This window comes from Bubalus bubalis, chromosome 8, assembly GCF_019923935.1.
Source record: "Bubalus bubalis isolate 160015118507 breed Murrah chromosome 8, NDDB_SH_1, whole genome shotgun sequence".
Lineage (NCBI taxonomy): Eukaryota > Metazoa > Chordata > Mammalia > Artiodactyla > Bovidae > Bubalus > Bubalus bubalis.
The window spans coordinates 68,000,420-68,023,388 of NC_059164.1; the positions used below are offsets into that span (position 1 = coordinate 68,000,420).

The 22,969-nt window shown below is 36.3% G+C and overlaps 1 protein-coding gene and 1 pseudogene across 6 annotated transcripts in view; one reads left to right on the forward strand and one right to left on the reverse strand.

Moving 5' to 3' along the window:
• TAX1BP1 (Tax1 binding protein 1) overlaps positions 1–22,969 on the reverse strand; it is an 83,130-nt gene that overhangs the window by 59,956 nt on the left and 205 nt on the right. For 2 of the 6 annotated variants that reach the window (XM_006066080.4, XM_006066078.4), the window contains exons 2-5: positions 17,556–17,641; positions 16,108–16,276; positions 7,319–7,421; positions 1,253–1,440 (exon numbers count right to left, since the gene is read on the reverse strand). In XM_006066080.4, the coding sequence (XP_006066142.3) occupies positions 1,253–1,440; positions 7,319–7,421; positions 16,108–16,269 (453 nt within the window). In that variant the 5' untranslated portion in view covers positions 16,270–16,276; positions 17,556–17,641. The other 4 variants (XM_044946707.2, XM_044946706.2, XM_044946708.2 and 1 more) reach the window with 4 other exon arrangements.
• On the forward strand, positions 9,918–10,460 carry LOC102413186 (annotated as a pseudogene).

Here is a 22,969-nt window from a genome sequence, read left to right on the forward strand (position 1 = left end):
TTAGTTCAACTGTACAGTATCTATAATCTAGTCTTTTTTCTGCAGTTTGTTTTTGAAGGTAAATAAAATCAAAGACATAAAAGAGATTTACATATAAAAATCCATGTGAGTATAAAGAATAAGACTAAATAGGAATGTAAATTAATCAAAATCAATTAATTAAATTAATCAAAAATGTATACTGAACCAATTAAAGTATTTTTTCACAGAAACTCAAACATAACATTCTAATTTGCTAGGTTTAGGGTAAAGATATTGAGAAATATCATGAAATATGAATGATGTTCCAGTTTTTCCTTTTCAGTAAATACTAAAAATTAAGACATGGCATTTTTTACACCTCTACACAGTAAATTTCCTTTGGTGAAATGACTCCAAAATATTTAATAAAAAACAGCAAGAAGATTTTTCACTTTTTTAAAAATTATGGTTAATCCAGCTTATTCATTTGATAGGAAAAGAAATCATTCTAAAAATGCTCAACCTAAATTAAGAGACAAGGATGCTTCACTGTCACATTTGGGATAGAGCATGCTTGTAGTATAGTGAAATAAGGTTCACATCCAATTACAGTTAGACTTACTGTTTTACAAGGGCTTCCCTGGTGGTTCAGACAGTAAAGAATCTGCCTGCAATACAGGAGACCTGGGTTCGATCCCTTGGTCAGGAAGATCCCCTGGAGAAGGGAATGGCTACCCAATCCAGTATTCTTGCCTAGAGGATTCCATGGAGAGAGGAGCCTGGTGGGCTACGGTCCATGGGATCGCAGAGAGTCAAATACAACCAAGTGACTAACACACACATTATTGCTTTATACTGCTTTCCTATCAGCTTCACCCCCACATCTGTACTATTCTACAATCAACAGATTAAGTGATCCCTAAAGAAGAAAGGTTAGGGTAAGGGAACATTAGGAGTTTTAGGTCTAAATTCTCTCAGTAATTACTTATTGCCAATCTATATACTATTCACAAAATACTAATAAGCCTAGGGACAGTTCCTGTCACAGTGAAATCAGTAACATAATTGTGACAAAAAATACACTTTAAGTTCATTAGTTAAAAAGCATATGATTCTCAGGTTATACCCTTGGACAACCTGAAAATTCTTAAAATGCCAACCAATAAGAACTCTGCTTCTAATTGAGCAATGACTGATTTGTCTTTAAAACTACTTTAAAGCCACAGTTCATAACAAAAAATATAGTTCATAAAGTAAATTTATCAATCACTCAGTCACTATTGGTACCTACCTCAAGAAGGCCCGCTTTTGTGGTCACCACCAACATATCAGAATTTCCTTCATCTTCCATAGTGAGCAACTCTTCAACTGGAGAAGCAGCTCGAAACTGAAAAGGTGTACTTGCTCCACGAATTTCGCCCTTATGGGTAACATAACAGAACTGATAAAACTCTCCATCATCATTTGGAAGGTAATATCCTAAAAGGAGTATAAACAAAATTTATTGTTATAAAATTATTTGTATTTAACAAATCTTGCCATCTCCTCTTATTCCTGACCTTGTTTCTAGACACTCAAGATGTCTTTCTTTCCTCCTTCATAAATCGTCTATCAAAACCAGACTCTTCCTTCTTCCCTAAATATGCTGTATTTTTCTTATCTTAGGCCTAAGATTATACTTTCAGAATATTCTTTCCCTGTAGTTTCACTTGGATAAAACCAATTCATCTGGGAGAGTCAAGTATGTAGTTTTCAATGAGAAAGAGGCTGGAGGAGGAGCAATGAAAGAGTAAGCATAAAAACCTAGGAGGACTAGAGGTAAAAATATATCAATTAAAGAAATGTTCTCTCAAATGACATTAATTAAATGCAAAGGAGAAATATTAACAGAAGGAATACACCACACATGTGAATTGTGTAAGGGCAAAAAGAGGGTGAGGTCTACTTGTGCAGAACAAAAATAAGCTTTGGAACCACAAATATTTATTCTGGAATCCCAGCTCTACCACTAATTATTATATATTTAACCTCCCTGAGCCTATTTCTTATCTGTAAAAGAAATCTGAAGACAGCTATCTCAAAGCTTCAAAGTATCATGGATTATGTATACCATCTAGCCCACTATCTGACAAATGTTTTCAATATTTGTTCCTTTCTTCTTTAGTTCAAGTGCTACCCTCTTAAACTTTGCTGGATTACAGCTCAAAATTAATCTTTTAAAGCTCCCATGGTATTTTTTACATGTAAAAAGGGATAAAAAAGAAAAAAAAAAAAATCAATCAGAGGACTCTCCAGGTGGTCCAATGGCTAGAACTCTGAGCTCTCAATGTAGGGGACTTGGCTTAGATCCCTGGTCAGGGAACTAGATCCCACATGCCACAACTAAATATATAGTGTTTTGCAACTAAGATCTGGTGCAGCCAAATAAATAAAAATTGAATTAATTTTTTTCAAAAATCCTCTACAGTATGCTCCGCATTACCATTATACATATGCTTTATAGGCAACATCCATCCCTGGACGAAGAAATGGCAACCTACAGAGGAGCCTGGTGGGCTACCATCCATGAGGTTGCAAAGAGGTGAGACACAACTGAACACATACACATAAACCTCAGAAATGCTGATGCTGATGCCGCCAAGTCGCTTCAGTCGTGTCCGACTCTATGAGACCCCATAGATGGCAGCCCATCAGGCTCCGCCATCCCTGGGATTCTCCAGACAAGAACACTGCAATGGATTGCCATTTCCTCCTCCAATGCATGAAAGTGAAAAGTGAAAGTGAAGTCGCTCAGTTGTGTCCGACTCTTCGCAACCCCATGGACTGCAGCCTACCAGGCTCCTCCGTCCATGGGATTTTCCAGGCAAGAGTACTGGAGTGGGGTGCCATTGCCTTCTCCGTCAGAAATGCTAAGAGCAGATTATTAATAAATATCAAAATTCTGAAATCTCCCAGAATGACTTGAAAAAAGAAAACATTCAATGATAGTGAAATGAAATACATAGATCAATCTATTCACCTTATCTTCAATATTGATTTCGACCCAGCAATCTGTATTCACTATGCCTATTACTACTTCATATCTTGAAAATTTTAGCCTTTATTATTATGATATCGATTTCACTTGACTTCCTTCTTTAAAAATTAGCTGATCTTTGTCCATGGGGATGGGGAGGCAGAGAAAATATAGTATTATCCTGAAATATCTCGTGGTTCTTGAAAATAAGAAAGAAGTTCTCAAAAAAACTGGGGGAGGGTGATGTCAAAAACCACGGGAGTCCATTTGATAGAGCTTCCAGTAGCCAAAAAAGCCAAAACAATTTGAGCAACAAAAAAAATGATTACATTAGACTTTATCCCACAGAAGAAAATAAATTTCCATGAATCCATGGAGGACAACTCTTCCTAACATAATAATTCCAACTAATAATGTACAAGAAATGAGAATAAAAAGGCATCATCAGACAAACACAACAGTAATTGTTGTAGGTAAGATCCACTGATGGATACTAAAATTAATGGGTCAAAGTTTGAGACGAAACAACATTTGCTTATCTCAAAGTTGCTCCCCATAATTTTCATTAAATTACAAAGAGAAAAATACTAACTTTAATATAGAGAAACCCAGCAGACATCACCTTAACCAAGTGATCAAAACTAACTAGAAATTAGACATTCAGACATCAAGTAATCTCTAGTTACAATGCACTGAAAAGAATACATCGCTTTCATGGTAATCTTCCTGAAAATGTATAGCCTCAATCTAATCACAAGAAATGATCAGAAAAACTCAAAATGAGGAACATTCTACCAAAACAAGACTGAAAAGTACTCTTCAAAAATGAAAGGTCATGAAAAACAAGGACAGAATGAGGAACTATCACAAACTGGAGAAGATGATGATATGACAAATACAATGTGGGATTATGGACTAGATCCAGGAACAGAAAAAAGGAAAACTACTGGAAACACTAGTGAAATCTGAATAAAGTCTGTACTACTGTAGTCAAGTGTTGTACCAATGTTAAATTTCTGTTTTTAAAAAAAATAAACGGTTATACAACATGTCAACACTAAGGGAAGCTGGCTGAAGGGTAGATGAAAATTCTGTATATTAGTTTTGCAACTGTACATCTAAACTTATTTCAAAATATAAAGTTATTTTTAAAAATAACAGAGAATTCCCTACGGATCCAGTGGTTAGGACTGTACACTTCCAGTGCAGGGGGCATGGGTTCCACCTCTGGTTGGGGAACTAACATCCTGCAAGCCACAATAAATTTATCTAGCAATAAATTTTTGAAGTTTTTAAAAACTCCATCCTCTTAATAACTTCTACTAAATATTAATCCGTGGCTGAGTAACTTTGCAAATGGCCACTACATTTACTTTAAAAGCTTAAACAGAAAACAGAAATACAGTTTGACTAAGCAGCTCTGGTTCGGACATGACTGAAGAGACTCAGCATGCATGCATGCACTGGAGAAGGAAATGGCAACCCACTCCAGTATTCTTGCCTGGAGAATCCCAGGAACAGAGGAGCTGCTGTCTATGGGGTCGCACAGAGTTGGACATGACTGAAGCGACTTGCAGCACAAGCAGCTCTGGTATCATGGCAGTATCTACAGACTAGATATTCAAGGTCTGCTTTTTTTAATATCACAAAAATAACTCACTAGAAAACATGGCTCAGGATTTCTCTGGTGGTGCAGTGGACATAGGTTCAGTTCCTAGTCTGGGAAGATTCCACATACCACAGAGCAACTAAGCCCATGTGCCACAATTACTGAACCCGTGCTCTAGAGCCCTCAAGCCACAACTACTGAACCACGTGCCACAACTACCGAAGCCCACTCTCTTAGAGCGTCTGTGCTCCCACAACAAGGGCAGCCACCGCAACGGGAAGCCTGCACACTGCAACAAACAACAGCCCCTCCCTGATCACCTAACTAGAGACAGCCCGTGCAAAACAATGAAGACCAGTACAGAAAAAATCTACAAATGGTTCAATACCATTTAAGACACAAAATATAGTTATTCAGAGTTGAGATTTAAAGCTACCTAGAAATAGATCTCATCAGATCAATAACACTGAAAACAGGAAAAAGTAAAAACCAAATTCCAAGTCAAATTTTATAGCCTGTAACATTAGCAATCAAATTATAGTAAATAAATAAGGGTTCATTTAGGAAAACAATTATACCTATGCATATTTTATTAGTTGTTTTGAGTTTTGCAGTTCAGAATTCTCATCACTACTCTACAAAATGAGCAAAATTATTTGGATTATGCTTAAAATTCCTTCTACCTCTAATATTATACAACCGAGTTTTTCATGATTCTATCCTGAGTTCACTATATAACAAACAAGTCCTAGGCAAGCAGAAGCTTCTCTTTCTGAATTTCAAAGTAAAAATTATGATGAATTTTCAAAAACATGTAAATTAGCTCCCAAGAAAATCCTTTTACAGTATAAATAGAAATAAACTGGATGCATTTCTTTCTTTCAAAGTGCTTTTAAACTTTTTGCTGTCATAAATAAGCAAATTCATTAGTCAATATAACAAATTCTGTTAAGCTTCTTATTCTAAGAAAACTAATCACATGAACAATTACCAGAAATAAAGCCACAACTTTGTATAATATCTCATAACAAAATCAGTTCCAATATACACATTTGAATTTGATCATCTAAAAAAAGGCCATGAATTAAAAGAAACTACACATATAATTTGTAAATTTCTTAATCTATAAAACATCTATGAGGACCTAAATCTTTGTCTTTATTACAAGTACAAATAGTATCCTCTGAATATGTGTTTCCTGTCACAGTACATAAGGCAACTTTTTCTATTAATATATATGCAAGCTATATGTGATCACATTGCCAACTGATAAACCTCGTTAAGTTTTTTTAAAAACATAAACCACCAAAAGCCAAAACACTACCACCACCTAATGCTGGCAAAGATGTAATCCACAATAACTCTCTCTCATTGCTGGTGAGAATGCAAATATTGCCACTTTGGAAAAAGTTTGATGGTTTCTTACCAATGCGTGCTAAGTCACTTCAGTCATGTCCAACTCTTTGCAACCCTATGGACTGTAGCCAGTCAGGCTCCTCTGTCCATGGGATTCTCCAGGCAAGAATACTGGAGTGGGTTGCCATGTCCTCCTCTAGAGGAAATTCAGAAAGAGAAGCTTCTCTTCCCATGTAGCACTAGTGGTAAAGAACCCGCCTGCCAATGCAGAATCGAACACACGTCTCTTGACATCCCCTGCATTGGAAGGTGGGTTCTTTACCACTAGTGCTACATGGGAAGAATATATTTCAAAATATATTCTCACCATACCAGCAATCATACTCTGCTATTTATCCAAATAACCTGAAAACTTACACATCCACACAAAAACCTGTATATTGATGTTTCTACCAGTTTTATTCACAACTACCAAAACTTGGAAGCAACCAAGATATTAATAGACAAACGAATAAATAAGCTGTTACACCCATATAGGTGACTTTATGTGTATTAAAATATTATACTGAGACAATCCATTAGCTTCCCCAGACCAAAAACAGTCCACAATATAAATAAGACTAAGAAAGAGCTTTAATACGATCTGAAGTCAGTTCAATTTTAATGCAAAAATCACTCTGCAGCAAATTGTTACAGATTTCTTAATAAAATTGTTGTGTTTTGTTTTTAAAAAATAAAGCAACAGGGTTTTGTTTTTTTTTTAACATAACAAGAAATCTGAAGGCAGTTGCCAGCTGACCTTGATTTGGGAGCTCAGGCATGTTAAGACAAACATATATGTGCTTGTCCTGGCCTTCTACCTCATGGCCACAGGAGGGATGCTGGAGCTCTAGCTATCACCTTTGTGAAGGTGGAATGTGTGGGGAGGGACAATACTAGGTCTATCTTCCTCAAAAGTATTTTTTAAACACCAAGCTAAGACAAAATGAACTTTGTATTATTCACATCCATTTTTATAGGCAACTTTCCCTCTAGAATTTCTATTCTATAAATCCCATTAATCATCTTTGTGATTTTCATACACAATATTTTTCTCACCTTTAATCTTACTATCTAATACCAGTAACAGCATTATTTTCTCATTTGAAAAAAGTGATCAAAAGACTTCAATGAAGAAATAAGGAAAACAATGTTTAATTGTCTACATAAAGTATCATGAGACCGTCACCAGATATTTACATTCTATGACTTTTGATAAAGACAGACACTAATTTAACTTTAGTCACTGGACACACCTAAGCAGATAATTACAACAGGGTACATTTTTAATGGCAATAAAACATCTAATTTCATTGAGTTCTGTTTTCAGTTCTTACCTTGAAATGCTAACTCACAATTGACTGCTGATCCTTCTACATAATGTTCAGGCATAGGGGACCATAAGAACGTGTAATAATCACGAGCAGTACTCCATCCAACCTAAAGGAGAACAACAAAAAGTAGATATTATAAAATAAGTGGCTTCATATGAGTGATATCTTACAGCATATTGTTTACTGCATCCTGAAATTAAAGCATACATTAATATGTTTACAAATCATGGGCATTTTAACAAGCACATCAAATTTTTATTATAATTCTTTATTAAGCTATAACCTACTGCTATAAAAATCTGTAACAGTAGAACTTCTATGTATTAAAATGCAATTTGATATCCAATTTCCCATGGAAAATCTTAGCACATATATGATAAAATATAAAAACTTATGTTTCATTTAAAATTTGATTTCACTAAATGGTAAGTTTTTAAAAGTTATTTTATGCCTCAAATTTAAGTGCTTTTTTTTAAATTAGATTTCTCCTTCTTCCTTAAATCCACTAATTAAATTTCACTAGTCTCTCTAAGTCTTGCCAACAGGCATGGTAAATTTTGTAAAACTTATTTTTACTTTTATTCCTAAGGTGTTCACACATACAAAATAACCACCTATATCCCATCGATCTCTAAAATATTTCCAACTAACAACATGAACATATACATTACATATCTCAGTTATTTTCCAGATGAACTGTGGTAATAATAATATATATGTTTTAAACAGAAAATAGATATACATTTGCCAGTATATCATGGCTTCCATGATGGCTCAGTGGGTAAGGAATCCACCTTCAATGCAGGAGATACAAGAGACTCAGTTCAATCCCTGGGTCGAGAAGATCCCCTTGGAGAAGGAAATGGCAACCGACTCCAGTATTGCCTGAAAAAATCCCATGGACAGCACAGCCTGGTGGGCTACAGTTCAAAGGGTCACAAAGAGTCCAACGTGACTCTGCACACACGAGAAATTATGCATCATCCACAGGGTTTGATTACACATATGTTCTATAATTCTGACTGACCTAGGATTGGATATTCCAGACTACTAAAGATGGAAGAATCTTGTATTACTATCTTTAGTCTCTAAAGAAGTCTTTTCAAACTGTAGGTCACAATCCAGTAGAGTAAGTGGTGATTCAATTTAGTAATTCATGCCCACATTTATTTTTTTTAATTAGAAAGAATAAGAAAGCATCAGAGTGCATGAAAGCTAAGTATTCCTTGATGAAAATTTGTTTCAGTATATATCTGCATGTAACTCTGCTGGGTCAAATCACAGAATTTTTATTTCTTTCTGTGTCACAGTCAAAAACATTTGAAAGAAGCTTAAGGAAACCATCACGTTTAAGTGATTTCCCTGACCTAAGGCTCAGTTTTTTTCTCTCAAAATTGTCAGAAGGATTAAATTAGATAATAAACATAAAAGCAGCACTTGGCAGAGTGCCTGACCCAAGATGGGCACACCATAAAAGGTAGTTTTTGCAAGCACTGTATGCTGTAGTAATTAACAGCACAGAAAGTAGGGTCGGACTGCTGAAAAAGATCACTTACTAGTTATACGATTTGAGACAAGTTATTTTTGTTGCCTCGTCTTTAAAATGGAGATAACAGGGCTTCCCTGGTGGTTCAATGCATGAGACACACGTTCAGGGACGATCCCACATGCCTTGGAGCACCTAAGCCCATGCGCCACAACTATTGAGCCTGTGCTCTAGAGGCAGGGACCAAAACTACTGAAGCCTAGACACCATAAAGCATGTGCTCCACAAGAGAAGTCACAACAATGAGAAGCCCATGCACCACAACCACAGAGTAGCCCCTGCTCTCCACAACTAGAGAAAAACCTGTGCAGCAACCAAGACCCAGCACAGCCATAAAATAAATAAATAAAATTAAGATAACAAACAATCTCAAAGGCTTATATGTGTATCAAATGAGGTAAGCCCTGTAAAGACACTTGGCACAATGCTGGCACGTGAGTGTCCATGAAATATTACTATTCATTAATAACCATGGGCACATAACCTATTAGGGACAGTGATCTTAACTCTAAGATGTTCTGTCCCTCATTCCCTATCTCCCAATGCTTCTAACATCTCCTGAAAAAGAGCCCATCTGAAGTATTCCCCAAAAGATAAACCTGGTACAAGTTATACCTTGTATTCTTTGTCCCCATGCCGGTCCATATGCTAGTCTGGAAAGAAATACTATTCTAGAGCTACGTGTTTTGAAAAACATCTCCCTACCTGAAGAGGCTCTACCTGGACCAGGTGGTTAGAAAACATGCTTAGTGAGCCATATATTTGTGATGGCGGACACACAGAACTGCTTATATCACAATTATATATACCTGATTCCAGTGGAACAGGGAACAGCAGTAATAAATACATTTATTGTTTTTGAAAAAATACTACCCTTATCTTACAAATTAAGAAACTAGTAGAGGGCATGGATGATGACAGTGGCTCTGGAGCCGTGGTGCGGTCCCCAGGGCGCAGTCCTGGAGGGGAAGGCTTTGTCCCATCTGCCCTGGGAACCCGAGAGCATTGGGAGGCTGTCTATAAGAGAGAACTGCAAACTTTCCAAGAATACGGAGATACAGGCGAAATCTGGTTTAAAGAAGAGAGTAGGACTTGACTAATAAGGTGCATGCAGAAACACAAGATTCCACTGGATGCTTCAGTGCTTGATATTGGGAACTGGCGTTTTCCTGGTTGAACTTGCAAAATTTGATTTCTCTGATGTTACTGGAATTGATTACTCTCCTTCTGCAATACAGCTTTCTGGAAGTATTATAGAGAAAGAAGGTTTATCTAACATTACATTAAAGGTAGACGATTTTTTGAACCCTTCCACAAAGTTGTCTGGGTTTCATATTTGTGTTGACAAAGGGACGGACGTTTCATATAAGCCTTAATCCTGACAATGCAAGTGAGGAGAGGAAGTATTTGAAATCTCTCTCCAGAGTGTTGAAAGTGAAAGGCTTTTTTCTAATAACCTCATGTAATTGGACCAAGGAGGAGTTGTTGGATGAATCTGGTGAAGGATTTGAACTTTTCGAAGAGCTGCCCACACCCAAGTTCAGCTTTGGCAGCCAATCTGGAAACTGTGTAGCAGCACTGGTTTTCCAAAAAACATGAGACTTCACTGGACAGATTCAGTTAGTGTTTTTTAAGAAGCTCTGCATCAAAGTAGACCTGACACATAAAATGCAAGTGCAAGTAAATGTTTAGTAAGTACACAGGATGCACATTTTGAGTAGAAATAATGGGTTGGTTCAAAAAAAAAAAAAAGTCTTGTAAGTGGTTGGGTCTTAGAGATCAACCAAGAATAATTTTAAAATTTTCTTTTGTATTTGAGATGTAAATATTTTTCTTCTTTCAGATTAAAAAAAAAATTCCTGTTAACTGCTGAGTTAAAACTTTAAAGCAGTAAATGAACTTACAGGGGGAAAAAAAATTAGTAAACAGCAAAGTCAGGCTCTAAACCTGAAGTTCAAGCTCTTTACCACTAGGACTCGACTCACTCTTTTCCTAGCAGGATATAAAATACTCTCATTAAAGTTCAAGCTCTTTACCACTAGGACTCTACTCACTCTTCTCCTAGTAGGATATACTCTCATACTTTCTGAAATGCCACCTCCTTCCTTCCAACAGAGTCAATGACTATACTATTCCTAAATAAAATGTAGCTGACTAAAGATAGAAACAGTAAGGTAAAGGTGGAAAATGCTGTTTCTAGCTGTCTTTCATGTTAAGAAAAACATTAATGGGGAAGTGCGATCTTTTACCACATAAAAAAAATGTTTAAGAGATATGTTAAGTGGTTTGGTCCCTGCTGTTTCTAACTGAATCACAGTAATTCAGGCTGTTTCTTATTGTGTAACTACAATGCTAACTTATACTTTGCTTTCCCTTATTGCATAAATCTGGGCAACTCAAGGGAGTGGCAGACCATGCTCTAAAACATCACAGGTATCCCACGCTAAGCCAACCAAGAAATTGGGGCAAGATGCAACTCAATCTGAATATAAAAATCAGCAATATAGAACTATACTTTAAATTCCTTTTGAGAAGGAAAAACTGAACAAGAGTTACGTGAGGTGCACGTCAAGCAAATACTTTAAAAAAATAAGGTAAAAGTCTCTCAATCTGGAAAGACAGAGTACAGATCCCTTTAGGATAGTTAAGTCTAACATCTAAACTCCCACACACAATAGAAGGACAAACTGGAAGAATTTGGACATCTAGAAATTATGCATGCATTCATGGTAAGAACAGTAAACAAATTAGAAAAATCACACCACAGTGTTCAAGGCACACACTATTTCTCTTTTATTTTTTTTGGTTATCTTGTAAACTTGATCAGATTTCTGGAGTGCAGAGTCCAATCCCTTGAAATGCAAGGGAATTTGCCTTTTAGTCCCTTAGCAGCAAGCATAAAGAAAATTATCACATTTAGAGTTGATAACTGCAAATTTTATAACATTAATAAATCGCAGAGAGAATTCTGATGATACTTAGAAAAATGGGGCAAAGTTACCTACAACTGTCAAAACATATTGCTTTTAGGAGCTACACTTGTATCCAGTTAAGAGGGCCTATTTATGCTCAGAAAAGAACCAAAACAACAGATATTTCACTATTTAGTCCAGTTTGGGGAATTAACAATAGTACTGGACATCATTCTTCTGTTACTAATGCAACTGGCAAAGTAAGAGCAAAAAAGGAAATTAAACAAGAATAACAGAAAAGAAAAAAATGGCAAGTGTGTTTCCTTTAAATAGGATTAACATTTTAGAAAAACATGTTGGTATTAATCATTAGTAAATTCTGAAAGCAAATGTAAAGAAGATCAGAAGGACAAGTTTATCAAGTAAAAATACAGGTATTAATAAATTCTGGAGAAATCTCAGAAGAAAGAAACATTAGGAATGAGAGCACACAGAGAGCACTTGCAAAGACAGAGACAGCGGGGACTGGTTTGGGGGGAGATAAAGATGGAGACAGACACAGGGCATGAAGCAGGTAAGGCACTGAAGTTTGTTGATTATGTACAGATGAATACAAAACCTAAAAAACAGTTTAAAAATGAGCCTATGGATTTTTAAATTCTAGAAAAACATATACCAAACAGCAACAGGTATTTCTGGGGAAGGTGAGGGTACACTTTGTAAGGGTATTAATTTTCTTTCTTTTGTATATACTGTAATTTTCAAAAATCATTACAAGAATAAAGGTCCTTCTTTTTTAAAAGGAAAGAACTGCAAAAATGCCTAGATACACAAAGGGAGATGCAATGCTCATTCTAAGAAATATCATATCATAAACAACATAAATGTCCCTGCATGCGATAATATGTTACAGAGCTACTTATTGAGAAAGTGGCTACAATCATAAATGAAAAATTCAGGACATAAAATACACCATATACTACTGCTACTGCTGCTAAGTCACTTCAGTCGTGTCCGACTCTGTGCAACCCCATAGACGGCAGCCCACCAGGCTCCCTCTCCCTGGGATTCTCCAGGCAAGAACACTGGAGTGGGTTGCCATTTCCTTCTCCAATGCAGGAAAGTGAAAAGTGAAAGTGAAGTCACTCAGTCGTGTCTGACTCTCAGCGACCCCATATACTACTACTTCAACTATTTTCAAAATATACGCATTCAAAAAAGACTGAAAGTATTTGCCCTTTAGTTAAAAGAAAAAAAAAAAAGGACTGAAAAGAAACACTTTTAAAACATTAATAATGGTAACCACTCTTAATAGGGAAATTAGAGTCTGATCCCTGGGTTGGGAAGACTCCCTGGAGGGCATGGCAACAGACTCCAGTATTCTTGCCTGGAGAATCCCATGGACAGAGAAGCCTGGTGGGCTACAGCGTCAAACACTGACTAATGCAACTTAGAGCACATGCACATAGTTGAGCGATGGGACTGCTGGCCATCTTAAATTTTTATCTTTTGCATCCCCTGTTTTGTTGTAAGTTTTCTAAAATTATGATAATTTTTACAACAGGAGAATATTATTTTAAAAACAAAAAATAAGAAAGGACTGGAATGGAGACAGGGCAGGAAGACAGAAGAAGCAGAATGAAGACAAATATGAAAAGGAAAAGAGAAACAAAGAAGAGGGGAAAAAACTTGAAACAAGATATTCAAGTACAAAATCACTGCTTAGTTTCACTTTCCATACCAGGAAATTAAAGTTTTTTAATCTGGTTGTCAGTAAGGTTTCAGTGAGAATAGTACCTTACTGGGAAGTTTGGTTTTGCCTATGTGACTCTGGACAACATGACATAATCACTTTGCACTCCTAATTTCCACAACTAGGATAGTATCTCTGAAACATGAGAATTGTTATAACTTCTTTATAGTTAAAAAAAAAAAAGTCTCATGGACCTTTAAAGTATTTTAATTATGTTAATTTGTACCAAGCATAGCCTAAATATATCCATCAAAATCATTCTAGACAGCAATATGCAGTACATATCAAGTATTTAAAAACATTCAATGCCATAAACATCGTAATTCATTTTCCAAGAACTTATCCTATGAAATAAATGGACACAAAATTTAAAAAAATACAGTCTGTATTAAGGACTGTTTAATGGTAAATATTTAGAAATATTTCCATGAATTTCACAATGCATCAACAGCATATGTGTATACTTTTTATAGACAAAGTATAATTATTATTTACAGATATATACCAATATGTTAACAATGCTTATTGCTAGGTAATAGTATTAAAACGTGATTTTTTTTTTCCTGAGTTTTCCTGTACAGTTTGAAGTTTTTACTACATGCTTAAACTTCCCACTGAGTAAGTATCATCCAGGCAAAAAGATGGAAAGGGTATTCTACTCAAATTTATTTATTATTTATTTATGTAAGTACTACTGCTTAAAAAAGAGTTAACAGTCCTTGGAGTGCACAAGAGACAATACATTAGCAATATGAAAGCCGAAAATAAGCAGGCAATGTAAAAAAGGAAGCTATAAAATCAGGTCTTATAAAGGAGCCCTATTTGGCACCCTAAGTTATTTGGTCTTGGCATTATCCCACAGAGGATGAAAAGCCACTTAAACAAGAGGAAGATATGTTCAGATTTTCATTTTCTATTATATATAGAGCATTATGAAGAACAGATAAAATGGAGGAGTGGCATTAAGAATGAAAGCAGGGAAAACAGGAAACCTACTGCAATCGTCTTAGGAGGAGATAAGGAGGGCATGAACTACAGCAGTGATATTAAAAATGTGGAAACAGGCAGTAAAACTGACACAATTGTGTTTGGCTGGATCTGATGAGATGGTCATAAACTTTTGGCGTAAACAACAGGTTATTAACAAAAAATGGGAGGGGGGACCAGAAGACAAAAATAAGCAGTCTGAAAAAAAAAAAAGTAAAGATGTATCTTCTTGAAATACAATTTATCACCCATCAGCCAACATATGCAGACTTCTCACTGCACATAATGCAAAGTCTGCAAACTACTTAGCTTAACACTGAAGGTCTTCCATCAAAGACTGACACTTCATCTCCCTCCACTTCACTAACTCATTCTCATTAACATTCTCACCCCTGTGCTTTTGCTTATGCCATTTTCTTGCCAGGAATGCCCTTTTCTTCCCTCAATCTCATTTCCCTGTTCTATTCTTCCTCTCTGTCTCACTCTTCAAGAAAATACCAATTCTTAGTGTCTTTAACTTGTTATTCATCTCTTACATAAAATTAAAAATGATACTGATTTCATAACAAGCTTACAATGAATGTATCTTCATATTGGATTTTGACTAGCCTAAAGAAAACAGAGTAAACAACTCACCAATCCAGCAACGCCAAGGGATGAGAGATTCAAAAAGGTACTGAAATATCATTAAATGCCAGAACTTTGTTTTGTCCCATACAGTTTTTCTGCCCTCCTCACTCTATTAGGCCAGACTTTCACTACTTGATATTCCCAATGTACCTAATTCTAGCAGCTACTTTTATTTCTTTCTACTTTACTATTTAACTTATACAGACCACACAATTAAAATTTCAATACCTAATGGTCTTGGTTTTAACAAGTCATATCTAAAATAAAAATTGCTTCCGAGGGAGAATCTAGAATAACCCAAGAGAAAAATAAGTTTTACTACCTGTACATTTACAGCATTACTTTGCTCAAAGCACATTCTTATTTTCTGGTTCTCCATTACATTCTGAAGACTTGAAACTGCCAAAAAACTTCCACCACTGTAATGATCATCTCAGTGTAATTTTCAACTAAATGTAACACATAATGGCAAAATATTAGAACTGGGACTCTTGCCATCAATGAAATTACTAGTCATGTAAAACAGAATACTCTTATTAAAGCATGGGACAATATGAGGAATATTTTAACAGTGTGGGACAACAGAAAAGATGGTAACACAGCTGTAGAGCTGTACAAAATTAATTACAAATGACAAGACTGTAAATGATATAGCAACCCAAAGGAAAAGATCACTTTTTTTAAGGTAAGGAATGGAGAAAATGGGAGAAAAAAATTTGAAAAGAATTTTAAGTCAAACCTTTTGATCACAGAGAGGCAAGTCTGGTGAACTGAAGTTCCTAACATTTGTTGTACATACTACCCTGCACTATTAAATATTTCAAGTTTGCAAAATGTTTTACATTTGACGTTTATAAAAATAATCCTTAACGTAGAGCTAAGACAAGTATAAACTAATTGTGAACCTCTTAAGAAGAAAATAAAGAGTGCCTACATGGAAGAAATATGCAGAAAGTTCTCTTACCTTGAATATACCAACCCAATCTTTTGGATGTGGATGGATATATGGAGTTAAAGTATAATGACATTCTAAGTGTGCATTAGGAAGATAACTCTTGGCCACATTTTGAAAGATGACATGGGCAAAGTTGGAAGTCTGCAATGGAACTTCTTGAAAGGATGTCATTGTGAATCTGAAACAAGTAAATTATACATATTTAATGATACCAACTAAGAAAAAACCTTGAGAAAATATATAGCTTTAACAGTAAATTACATGGATATTCTCAGAGAATTACTGAAAAGACATACTTCTTAAATACTGGAACTCCTTTAGATATGATTAAATATAAAAGCACAAACTGGGAAGTAATTAATTTACAAAATGTTTCAGAAAGTTCAACGAGTTAAAAAAACTTAAAAACCAAACTTTCACCTCTCCTGCAAAGCCTAGCCCTCTGCTTCTCTTGCAAACCAAAAGCAGTGTTTCTATGTTGAACCCCTGAACCTGCATCACTTTCCTCCCTAATCCGACCTATTGCATCCCTCCACGTTAGGTTCTAGGTTCCTATAACCTAGAGCCTAGTCAACCTCTGTGTCATGCATTCCTGACCCACATTCATGATCCCCAGCTTTTCTGAACCCCGGCTACATATTAGAATCATTAGGGGGTCTTAGACAATGACTTTTTGGGACCTGGGCACTGCATGCAAGTTCGTGTATACACATTCTTTTTTAAGCCTCCCAAAGTGGTGGTTCAGAGGTTAAAGCATCTGCCTGCAACGTGGGAGACCTGGGTTCAATCCCTGGGTTGGGAAGATCCCCTGGAGAAGGAAATGGCAACCCAATTCCAGTATTCTTGCCTGGTGAATCCCACGGATGGAGGAGCCTGGTGGGCTACAGTCCACGGAGTCGCAAAGAGTCAGACAAGGCTGAGCGACTTCACTTCACTTCAAAGTAATCTTAATCCTGTATACAGCCAGCACAGAGGACTACTATTTAGACTATGACTCAAACCATCAATTTAAGTCTCCATTAGCAGCTCTCACAGATTACCAGACCTGGGCTGTCTTCTTGGGCTTCTGGTACACACTTGTTCAAATCTCTCAAATGATGTAAAAATCTCAGTTGGTCTACTTGAAACAGTTCGACCTATTTGTTCATCTCTACCTACACCAATTCTACCCTTTCATTCTATCTTGATTCCAGGATTATTGTATCCTTTCCATACAGTTACTGATTAAAAACACATGTATTTTTAAATATATAGTGTCGATGAAATACATTCTGTTGAGAATCTATTATAGATTCAGTGAGTGCTCACTAACTTAGCACTTGCTAGCAGATGAATGGTGAAAGTGGCCTAAAAAATCTTCAAAACCTAAATGTTTTCCATATTATTTGCTCTACATTTGAAAAAAAATGATATAATTTACTCGAAAAATGTATCTCTACAGTGTGTCCCAGACTCACTTCAGCCGTCGTTTCTACAGGACCACGTAGGAAACACTGCCACTGACACAACGGCACTTGCTTCTGAGTCCTCAAAACAAGAATCTCTGTAATAATGGGAAAAACCGGGTTAAGACATTTCTAACCAAATTATTCTAATTTACTTCACAAACCCATGAAGTTTCTACAGAAGTAACACTAATCACTTTTTTTTTTTTTTTTTGGCCACACTGTGAGGCTTGCAGGATCTTAGTTCCCGGACCAGGGACTGAACCTGGCCAAGGCAGTGAAAGCATTAAGAGTCCTTACCAGTAGACTACCAGGGAATTCTCAACACTACTCACATTTTAACAATTACTAAGAAGTCTTTATTTCTAGGAAGATCTAAAATAAAATGCTTTTCCACGTTTCTTTTGTTGATCTGAAATACTAAAGCTCGTCTTTAAAATTCTGAAATAACACTTCAGAAAACGCCCAATTTTCCTTTTGTCTCTTCTCTGCTTCTGTTATGGTCAAGATACTGCTTTGTACTTACAGGATATACAATATACTGGACATCCCACAAAGAGACTGTTATTCATGAACCTGAAACCCACTGTGGCAGAATACCAGGCTGGATGTCTATCAGTCTCTCCCACCTGAGGTTTGCCAGGATTCTAAGGTAAAGAGAATGCATTCAGTAGTAAATTTCCTGTATCTCTGCACTAACAAAAAGGCTTTATTACCAACAACCCTACTTCACAGAACGACTTAACAGTCAATAGTCTCCAGCTGGCAACCTAAAGTCTTCAAGAAAATGAAAAGGTAGCACAACACTAGAAACTTCCTAAAGTAAGTGTTCATTACTTTGTTTCTTTGAATAGTGTGAGCAAACCTGGGCCCAAAGAGATGTCATAATGTTAATGAAACCACTAATAATAATCTCCTTTCAAGTTTAGTGGCTTCCTAAAAAAAATAAAAAGCCCTTGATTCCAGTTTTGAAAACATGTTCACTACTTGTTATAAAAAAACCCATGAGAAAGACTATAGCTAAATTAACTAACCAAACTCTTTTAGATACAACTACCAAAACTGAGACAAGTGAATCAGTAATGTTTTTCTATGAAGAAAATGAGTATTTAAGTTTCTCTGAGGAAGATACTCGGCAAGAAGAAAACAAAGTTAGCTTAGGGTGAGTTTTCCATGTTGTACATTAAAAGTCATTTAAGAATCAAACTTTTTTCATAAAACTTAAATATGTTTCCTAAAGTAAACTAAATCAACAAAGCAGTACATGTAATACAACAAGGTAGTGGAGGTTAAACTTTTGTTTAACCTCAATTACAAGAGCATTTAAAAATCAATAATTAGGCTTTTACTTCACTGAAAAGTTTTTAAGATGTAAAATAACATAAAGGTATATACACATATGTGGGCGTCCCAGGTGGCTCAGTGGTAAAGAATCTGCCTTGCCAAAGCAGGAGACATGGGTTCGATCTCTGGGTCAGGAAGATCCCCTGGAGACGGAAATGGCAACCCACTCCAGTATTCTTGCCTGGAAAATTCCATGGACAAAGGAGCCTGGTCTTTTATAGTCCATGGGATCGCAAAAGAGTCAGACTCAACTTAGCAACTAAAACAACAATACACATATGTATTTATGTATGTACATGTGTATATATGCTTATAAATGTATCAAAAGGGACTAAAAAGCACACACTACAGTTTTTACTCATGAGTTATGTGTGAAAAGAGGACTTAGAAGAACTTCAACTTTTAACTCAATTGACTGAATTTTTACCAGTATATTTAATGTACTATTTTCATTATTTTAAATAAACACATTAACAAGAAATTTCATTTTTAAACTCTCTCCACAAAATTCAAGTTTTTAATACAAAACTCTATCAGATATTAAATATATTTATGATGCTTATAAATCTTTAGAGTAAGATAATTTGCAATTATCCCATTAATAACCTTCATTAATCTCTCTCCAACACTAACCTTTTTAAACATTTCAATCTGACTATAACCACAGAAATATTTTTACAGAAGTCACTTTATTCTCATTACTTTTTAAATTAATTTAATTCCAATATAACTTCTACTCATAAAAAAGTTAACAAGGATGAATGTTATCTGAATGTAACTACATGAATCAACCCATTTTAAACAGTAAAATATCTAATTCCCATACAGTTTATGTTTCATTCTTCACACAGATAAGAAACGGAGTGAAAAGATGGTAAATCTTTTAAAATCGTTAAAATTCACTGAGAATGTTAATGTATCACAATGATTCACAGGCACACACACAGACCCACACACCATGCAATGGGGAAGTAATGTGCAAAGTCACTGCATCACCTTGTGGTAGTGTTTGGGAAGTGTAGCTTCACTGATAGCATGAGAAAAAGAACAAACTCAGCCTCAGCTGGAGAGAGGAAATACAATGCCTACCACAAAAGTAGGAATAGCTTTACCATATCAAATTTCATTTCCCATTCTCTATAAAGTACGCCTCTAGAAACATGGCAAACAAAAAATAAATAAATAAACCAAACCAGACTTACCAAGAACAAGAGTAAGGGGGACGGAAAGAGCAAAGGGGATCAACTGTATGCTGGCAGATGGAAACTATATTTTTGGTGGTAAACAAGCTGTAGTATATACAGAATTAGAAATATGTTATACACATGAAACTAATGTAATAAACCAATGTTACATAAGTAAAAAGTTAAAAATACATGAGAACAGTTCAAAAAAAAAAGAAAAAGGACGTATCTGGCTGGGAAACAGTCTGAAATACTCATACATGCCATCTGCAGTGCCCTCTTCCCTATTTTCTACTTTATTCCCTAACATCTCTAGGGTTCCTTTTAAGTGTTATGCTGTAAACTTAACTCTGTTAAGTCTTTGGTCTAAAATCCAATGTTTGTTATTTTTGAGGACTCATCAATATCTAAGGAATAACAGACAACATGCAGTGGGCCCTCAGGTAAGTAGCTAAAATAAACTGAGGACGGGGGAATGTTATGTTCTTCCTCTTGGAACTTTTTCAAGCCCAAGCCTGATCTGGCTTTTCTGCTGGCATTTTTCCAGTGACTTCTGATACTCATTTTACTTAACCAGCCCAAAATGTGTAAACCTTAATTAAATAAAGTAGGAAGTTGACCATACAAAGAACTTCTGTGCATTAAATGTACAGAAAAGTAAACTTTCTAATTTGGATATTTTATATAATTTGCTAATTCTAACATTTAGAATTCAAAAAGAAATAAGATAATTTTATTCTAGGTGATACTATTATTATGGTGATTGTGTTTTTTTCAAAGTCCTTACCAGTTAAAGATGATAAATTATAGGTGAAATATCCTGATGTCCAGGACTTGCCTTAAAAAACTCCAGGGGTGATAAACCAAGATTAGCAAAATAGTGAGTCCTTAAACTCTTTTTGGGTATTTTGAAAATTTCCATAATAAAAGTTAGTAAATCCAAAATAGACAAAGACTAGTCATAAAAACTCACATATGACCTCTTGCAATAGAAACACATTACACACAGTGGTTGAAATACTTAGTAAAAAAATTTTTTTAATTTTCAGTTAATTATATATGAACTTTCAAACTTATCTCCAAACAGTTCGGGAAGAAACTGAGTATCTGAAGGGAAAAACTACAGCTAATATTCTAATTGCTTCCAATTACTCACAGTTTAGCTCAAAGACTATATCAGCTGGCTTACACACCAGAAAAGAATTATCAGCGATCTTTCTGGAAGGCAGAAGCAAATCCAACAATTTGTCAGTTTACACACTTAACAGTCCTCCCAATCTCCACAACTCTTACAGCTGAGTACCACTACTCATTACACTCTGCCAGGTGTCATGCACACCACTTAACTTTGTTTTAAATGGTGGTTTCTAAAAAGCTGTGAAACTGACTTTTTATTAGAGGGGAGGGAATCTTTACCATCCTGTAAGAGTTTGAGACAAACTAAACTTTAAAAGGCCAGAGGTGGATATAGCCAAAATTTTACTTAGTAATATTGAAATTCCAAAAGAATGAAATCCAATAAACTTCCTATGTGAGGCAATGCCCCCAAAGTAGTAAAAAGGGAACACGGTTAGGACCTTTCAAAAATATTTAACATCATTAAAAAAGGTCGAAACTTAGAATTCCAAAATATCTGTTATTTTGTTAAGTAAAGGATATTTACCAGTTAATTCTACGCAAATGGCTGCAGCCATAATTGTATAAACAGGGGTGTGCAATTTAACAATAGAATGACTAGAAAACGTAATCAAGTATTCTTTCAAGAAATCAACTCTATCCTTGATAACAACAAAACGAAGGCCCCTTTCCATACCCGAATGGCACTCCAAGGGTAATTAGCCCACTTTGTTTTTAGATTTACATGTTACTCTAATAATCTCTTTAAACGCTTTTGGAATCGGGCTCCAAAACTACAATTAGTAATTCCTGCATGCAGCTATTCTACAATTAGCGAGTGGAAAACTTAGAATTTCCTGTCCCGGACACAAAAGCGATTCGTAACTACTTCGTAAAACCTAAAATATATGTAGAAAATCAAATGTCACGGCGTTCTCAAACAAAATGATTACCAATAAGGTAATATGTTTATCAGGACACACACACACACACGCGCATACTAATCTCTTAGCAAAGATTCCCCAAAAGACGAGCTCCTGTCGGGACTTGTCCACAACCTGCGGACCTCTGGGGTGTTGGGAGGGAGTGTTGTGAAATCAGGACAAGCTGCCTAAGCAAAGACAAACATGACTCTTCTCGGAAGATTTAAGATCCCTTCGAGCACAAGGCCTGACAGTCATTTATTTATAAGCAGACAAGAAAAGCGTTCACTAACTCTACAACCCAGTTGACTTTGGAGATCGAGCACAAACAGCTAACTCCGCCCACGGCCCGCGGCGCACGGAGTCCCCGCCTCCTAATCTACTGGCGACTCAAAAACAAAACACAGGTTTCACTCCGCACTGGCAAACCTGAGTGTCCCATTTCGACACGACCTAGATGTTTTCCTAAGCTTACCTACCCCAGCAGCCCAGACGTTACCCACGAAGCACTCACCCTAGAGTAGAGCCTCCGCCAAAGCACTTTCTTTTCCGGGGGTCTCTGGCTACTCGTCCCCAAAGGGCCCACACCCCACACGGCTCCCCTAAATCGCCAAGGCCTATCCCAGGGCCTCCCCGCCGTGTGGGACGGCCCCCCGTCCCTTTTTCCAACTCCTTTGCTAACCAAAGTCGTCCACACTCCCGTCACAATCACAGTCCGGGAAGAAAGGTTTGTCCTCGGGAAGGAAAGCATCGTCATTCGGCAGCATCGTCACTACGGAGACCATTCCCGAGACTAGTCAGGCCCCTAGACTCCAGAACTGAGGGGCGTATCACGAGCCCCTACAGAGCTCCAGGGGAC